This window comes from Monopterus albus, unplaced genomic scaffold, assembly GCF_001952655.1.
Source record: "Monopterus albus unplaced genomic scaffold, M_albus_1.0 scaffold362.1, whole genome shotgun sequence".
Classification (NCBI taxonomy): Eukaryota; Metazoa; Chordata; class Actinopteri; order Synbranchiformes; family Synbranchidae; genus Monopterus; species Monopterus albus.
In genome coordinates this window covers 577,837-584,984 of record NW_018128242.1, presented here as the reverse complement: position 1 = coordinate 584,984, position 7,148 = coordinate 577,837, and the positions used below count along the sequence as shown (strand labels likewise).

Sequence of the window (7,148 nt, the reverse complement as noted above, 5' to 3'; positions counted from 1 at the left end):
AGCCATAGCCATAATATTTTCTTATGTTTAATGTCAGGACATGTCACTAGAGGTCGTGTTAGAATGTTTTTAGCTACACACCACATAATCAACAAACATTTCACACATTGATTTTCCTCATACTTTACTACTGCTCTGGCCAGCTGCAAAGCTGGCCCTGGGAGACATCACGGTTTGGCGTCTCTCTCTGAGTAGAATGGGGTTAGCCCGAAGGGATATAATGTATAGGCCTGTTGTGGTTCAGGGTCTTTCATCTTTCATCTGCCTGCGTGCATGTTGGAGGTGCAAGATACCTGAGCGTGTAATGTTAATTTTTACCTGTGTTGATTGAATAAATCAGCACTGTTTTGAAGTTACTTGGACTGCTTCGTCTCTCAGAGTTAGCATGGTAAAAAGAACCGCAGACAACAATTCCATACACCACATCACTCTGTTTATGTCTGGGTGTTTGTCCTTCGGGTGGACCAGTCAAGTATTTTAATTCATTCATTAATGTTTTTATAACAATTTTTCATTGACAATGTGAAAGGGGCCGCTTCTATTGGAGATTCTACAGCGATGAGTGGCAGCTCCTCGTTGGACTGTCTAACCACAGCTTTACTGATTGATTTGCCCTTGCCACGCTCACAGCGCTGTTTTTAGTCACAGCTTTCATAGAAGCTTTAGAAACACACTGCACACAACCTGCTCAGCAGCAAACAGCAGACAGACACAGTCATAGATTTACTGGTAAACACAGTTCAGCCGTCGGCTCAAAAGCCTGATATTTCCCTCAGGAGTTGCTACTAAAACAGAGCTGATAGAGAGGGAGGTAACACTGGACTCATCAGGTGGTCAGAACCACCAGCCAAGCTTTTCCTGTCTCAGATGAATGCACACAGTTGGTCTGCTGACAGAAAATCATTAGAGCTTCTGCATTTTAATTACTTGCCACCCCCTTAACCTGCCAACAGTTGGAAATACATTGGCTGGTTTATGGGTTCACTCAGTTTTAGAGAGAGGGGGAGGAAAAGAGAGTGATCATTGTCATCACAGAAACCAATCTTCTTAACATCAATAACAAAAACACCATAACTAGGACATTTAAAATGTTTAGGTGTGTCTGAGAAGATTTTTACTGGCAAATTTCTCAGCTTACAGTAAATGCTACGTCTGGTGTCACTGGATAAAATGGGACAGTGTTTTGATCTCAGTGACATGTCGTTCTGTTTGCTGACAGGTGGTGAATGCATCATGAGTGTGCCGTGACCTCTGACCTTTTCCGCCTCCTGCTGCTGCGTCTTCTTCTCAGCCGCTGCCCTGCGCCGCTGCTCCTCCATCTTCCCAGTGTGCTGCTGCAGGCGGCACTCCTTATCCCGCAGCACCTTGCGCAGCTCTGCACGCACAGTGCTGGAAACTGGAAATGACCCTGGGAGACCGATTTTGCTCAGAGAAATAATGACATATTGTGCATGATTCTGTTTTTATTATTATAATTCCACTGCAGCTCGACAGAAAAACTGCTAAAAAAGTAGATTTTAAGGTTTTGGAAGATCAAAGATCTGTCTAACCCAGATTAGTCTCAGATAAACTTCTAAATTCATGTTTGTATAAAGTGGAAAAACAAGACTACAAAAATGCACAAAATCACTTCAGAGGAATAAGAAAATCACCATAAAAATGAACACAAAGAGATGTTACATAACTAGAAAAAACTTACCATACCAAAAAAAAAAAAACAAAATTTGGGGGATCTATGTAGGAGAACAGGGGGGCCTTTAACCTGTCTGTGCCCAGGGTCTTCCTGCCTCATAATCCACCCGCTCCCCATCCTTAATCATCCCAACTAAACGCTTAACCTTACGTTAATTCTCACTTTAACCCTTAAACTATGTCTTAACTCTCAAAAAGTCAAATGTGCTCACGACAACTAACATCTGTCTCCCCAACCACAGAAAGACATGTAGGATAAACACACAGGTTTACTTAAGGTGCACTGTCATTTCCCTCACTTGGACGTTCCCCTTGCGTCCTCCCTCCCACTGAGGACATGAGGAGGACACAGGAACACATGCAAAGAAAGAGACAAAGAAACACAGGCAGGCAACAAATGTCAGGATGATGGAAGTACAACAGTGCTATAAATCAGCAGCATTCCCCTTTAATTGCGCTGGGAAATAAAAGAGGCAGGATAATGTGGCAGAGAAAAAACTGCTACAGCAAAGAATAAAAATCCTCCAGTAACAAAACTACACAACAATGAATTCATAAACTTATTAGAAAATAGTTAGAAAAACACAAGCATGTTTCAAATTGGAAAACTCATGAAAATTAATTTAATCAGCTTTGCAGAGTTTAATGAAAGGTTTTTAACTACATGGATTAAAAAAAGATAATGGTGTTTTATTCTCTCCCAGTAAAAATAAATGTTTTCACTGATAAAACAAATATCTTCATTACCAATATTTGCATCAAATGTCTACATGCTTAAACCAGGAACATGATTTATAGAGAATAAACACAGGACAAAAGGAAAAAGTATGGTGATCAATGTGTAGTACATTTAGTGAAAAACTAAGTGTCAACTCAATTAGGGACACCTGTTCAATCTGTACAATCCAGACAGTTTATTTTTACAAACATGATAATGTTCAGAATGTGCTAATTCAACAGGTTTATCACTGAAGTCACAGATAAAGCTGGCATTGTACTGGACTACTACAATTACACATACACTCTCTGCTACACTTGCTGAGAAAATGGTGACTTAATTAAATACTCTTAATTCCAAATAAAGTAACTGAATGATTGAAGAACATTAGAAAGCATCTAGTACAGCACCGTCACTATGAGCTCACTGTTAACACACAGATTAACTGTCAAAACACCTGAACGTCACAGGTGTCAGATTAGACTGCAATGCTGTTCCTAAGGAAGTGGACACTGAATGTAGTTTATAGTCTGGATCTGGGACACATTCTCCAAAACAAAGCTGGCATGATGGAAAAACCGAGATCCGGGCAGCAGAACATGTCATTTTCCTTCTAGTCCCACTGAGGCCCCAGTAACCAAACTGAACTTACTGTACATGTGACGCTGATGGATGCTACAGGGAGAAGCCTCCACCAAGTGGCACAAAGTTTACAGCCACTTCAGGCAATTTTTTAAAAGCTGAGTAAATAAGATCTGGTGGTTGCTAACAAAGGCCTGAGGAAATCGCCTGTACAGCAGCTCCCATGATGACAACACAGTCATGCTGTACTAAGTGCTCTGTTGCTTTGAATCTCTCTTTTTCTAACTTTTCTAAAGTGAATGTGTCATCACACTCCGTCATCCTGGCTCTGCTAAGTACTGATGTCGTGAGACAGCTCTTGCCTCGATGAGATATATCGTCATGTTTTAATATTACTCTTCACACCCCTAACTGTTAGTAAGGAAGTACATAAGCGCCAAAACATTTGAGGGTGAACGAAGCACATTTCTAGTGCTACTCAGTTTGACCTTAGAGAGCACGCAGGCATGTATCTGGAGGGTCATTATTCAGTGCTGTCTGTGGCAGAGTGGTCAGCGCCGGTGGAGCCTCCTGCTGTTGGCAGGTGGTTTTCACCTGACTCCTGATTCTTCTTCTTCTTGTTGTGGTGTTGGAAGTGCACGTTCAGACCTCTCTCAGTCATTTCGTAGACCTGACACTTGGTGCAGTAGTATGGCGACACTCCTACATGCCTGAACTGGTCAGCGAGGTATGACGTAAGTGTCCTGAAGCCTCTGTTACAGATGTCACAGCGCGGGATGACTCCTGGGTGCTCTGTTTCCAGATGTTTCTTCAGGCCACACCTTGACCCTTTGAACCCCATCTGTACCGTCTCTGCCTTGTCTTGAGCCTCCGCCGAGCAGAGGCAGCAGGTGAACACAGCAACATTGTTGGCATGACGTCGCGTGTGCGCGTCCAGTTCAATCTGAGTACGAACTGTTTTCTTGCAGTGTGTGCAGAAAAACGTCTTCTTCCCCTCAATCTGATGCACTTGTTTCAAATGCACGGCCAGACCCGAACCTTTCCTGAAGATCCTGCCAGGCGGCGGGCACAGTGAGCACACCAGCATACTTTTATCTGAGCACATAAGAGTGCTGTAGTCTTCTCCGAGCTCCAACACACTCTTATTACTCAGTATTGGCTCCTCGTTCACCTGTTCTTCACTTCTCGGTTCACTCTTCTGCCTCACCTGGTGCCCTGGCAGTGTGGACAGTTTGGACATCACTGGTAAAGGAGTTCTGGAGTTCCCTTTGAGCACCGGATGTTTCAGCTTTTTCGCTGGGACTGACCTATCAACAGACATTGTAAACTGGTAGCTTTCTCCCTCCTCTTCAGGATTTGAGTATTCTATGACATACACACTGTCCTCCTCTTCCTCTTCCGCAGCCTCCCCCTCTGCAGGAATGGAGTACTCCATCTCATAGTACTCTGTAGCCTCAGTTTTAACCTTCTCCCCAACATGAGACTGCTCCTCTGCAATGTGAGTATCGTCTATTCTCACTACTGTTATCTGATCCGTCCCAAATGCACCAGCACAGTTTCCATTTCCTGCTACGACTGAAGACGCTGTTTTTCCTGCGGCTCCACCTCTGATCGCCAGGTGTGCAGAAGATGTCTAACACACAAAAAAAAGGTCAGTCACATAAAGTTTTATTTATATAGCCAAATGTCACAGATAAACTTGCCTGAGCAGGCTATACAATCTGTGCAGCACGCATAACCATCTGCCCCAAAACCCCCGAAAAACTCCCCAGAAAACCAAGGCAAACGTCCATGGAGCTGTTGTTTTGTCACTTAGCATCTAACTAACTTAGCTTCAGTTTAGAACGAGTTTAGCTAAACCAGAGTGTTATGTCAAAACAAACACTGGTTTATATACAGCAATCAGGCATAACATTATGACCACCTGTACATCTGTATGCACTTCTATGCAACATGTCTGCCTTAAAATCTGCATTTATGAAGCTCAAAATCTTTCAGTTTTTGGTGAGACTGTCATAAAAGTATAAATTCAATTAAGCAAGTCACTTTTGGCTTTTCCCATTCAGGGTCGCCACAGCGAATCGTCACACTGACAACTCGCATGTTGACATTTGGCACGTTTTACACCGGATGCCCTTCCTGACGCAACACTGATTCAAACCCGGGCCGCAGCGGCGAGAGCGCTGCGCCTTAACCACTAGCATACCAGGGACGGCTGAAAGTATAAATTCAACTAGAGAAATGCATTTCCTGTTGTAAATATGTGTTGATGCTGTGTGTTGAAAGATCGCCCTGAAAATGCTGAACATTTTGACACCTGAAAGGCATATCTACCTGAAAGTATGCTGAATCAGAATTTTCCCATTCATTTGAAAGTGGCAAGATTTCCTAAATAAAGCTAAATATTTTAAAAGTATGAAGTATAGAAAACTTCTGAAGAGAAGCATGAATGTCCTTGAACAGCTGCACATTTTGATAGCTGAAAGTTTGCTGAAGTAGAATTTTCCCATTCATTTGAATGGGGTAAAACTTTCAAAATAAAGCTGAATATTTAAAATGTATAAAGTTTTGAAAACTTCTGAAGAGTAGCATGAATGTCCTTGAACAGCTGCACATTTTGATAGCTGAAAGTATGCTGAAGTAGAATTTCCCCATTCATTTGAATGGGGTAAAATTTTCAAAATAAAGCTAAATATTTCAAAAATATGAAGTTTAGAAAACTTCTGAATAGTAGTATGAATGTCCTTAAAGAGCTGAACATTTTGAAAGCAGAAATAGCTGAAAGTTTGCTGAAGTAGAAGTTTCCCATTCATTTGAATGGTGCAAAACTTTCAAAATAAAGCTGAATATTTAAAATGTATAAAGTTTTGAAAACTTCTGAAGAGAAGCATGAATGTCCTTGATGAGCTGAACATTTTGATACCTGAAATAGCTGAAAGTATGATGTAGAATTTTCCCATTCATTTGAATGGGGCAAAAATTTCAAAATAACACTAAATATTTCAAAAGTATGAAGTTGGGGCTTCCGGTCGATGGTGGTATGGAGCAGACGTGACGTGTGAGAGCTCCTGTGTGCTTCACTCTTCTCTCATTCATTTATAGCCATACCTTGCAGACGGAGTAGCTACCTTTGCACTTTTTTTTTTCCCCAACCTTTGCTTACTTTACAATGACCTCGCACCGTGGTAAATCGGGGAAAAAAGACGACCAAACCGCCGGCTTATCCATGGAGGCTATGTCTGAGCTACTTGAACAGCACAGATCAGCGCTAGCTACTGACTTTAAAACTTCTTTCAACCAGCTGGAAAGTAAATTCGACCAGATCTGCTCCACTGTCGACGAACATGGCCAACGTCTCTCATCCCTTGAACTTGCCTCGGAAGATCTGAGTCAGCGTGTTGCAGAACTGGAAAACATTTGCTCCGGCCTACGAGAGAGCAACTCCAAGCTAACGGCCAAAGTCGTGGACCTAGAGGGCCGCAGCAGGAGACAAAATATTCGCAATCTGGGTTTGGCGGAATTTACTGAAGGTGAGAGACCTACTGAGTTTTTCTCAAGCTTGTTGTGGGAAGTTTTTGGGAAAGAGACACTCCCGTCCCCACCCGAGATTGATAGGGCCCATCGTTCGCTAACAGCCAAGCCGGCCCCTGGACAGAGACCACGTCCCGTCATTCTCCGGCTGCATCGTTACCAGATCAAGGACCTCCTGATTCGTGAGGCCTGGCGCAGAGGGAAGTTGGAATACCGTGGTCAGCAGGTTCGAGTGGTCGACGACTATAGCCCCGAGGTTCTGAGCCAGCGAGCTGAATACAGGGAAGTCATGGCGGATCTCTACAGCCGAGGGCTTAAACCCTCTCTCCTATACCCCGCACGGCTCTGCATCATGCTTTCCAACGGAGATAGGAAGTGGCTACGCTCGTCTGATGAGGCGCGGAGATATATCGACAGCCTCCCTTCTCCACCTTTGCCACCGTAAATGTCTAAATGGCTATATAACTACAGCGCCCGGCTGTGTGTGAATCATTAACTCTACACTGACTGTTGTTGTGGGCGTGTGAGTATGTCCCCCTGTCAGCGAACTGTTAACCTTCGGGTGTGAGGAGAACCTACCCGTGTTTATGTTTACCGATGAGGCAGTCTATATAGTTCTTATCTT

At 43.2% G+C, this 7,148-nt stretch overlaps 1 protein-coding gene across 1 annotated transcript in view; it reads right to left on the bottom strand.

The window, feature by feature from the left end:
• Positions 1–1,276: 1,276 nt before the first annotated feature.
• The window catches only part of LOC109951089 (myoneurin-like), a 33,001-nt gene continuing 27,129 nt past the window's right edge, over positions 1,277–7,148 (bottom strand). The window contains exon 2 of the mRNA XM_020585373.1: positions 1,277–4,625. Within this exon, the coding sequence (XP_020441029.1) occupies positions 3,516–4,625 (1,110 nt within the window). The 3' untranslated portion in view covers positions 1,277–3,515. The remainder of the gene's footprint in view (positions 4,626–7,148) is intronic.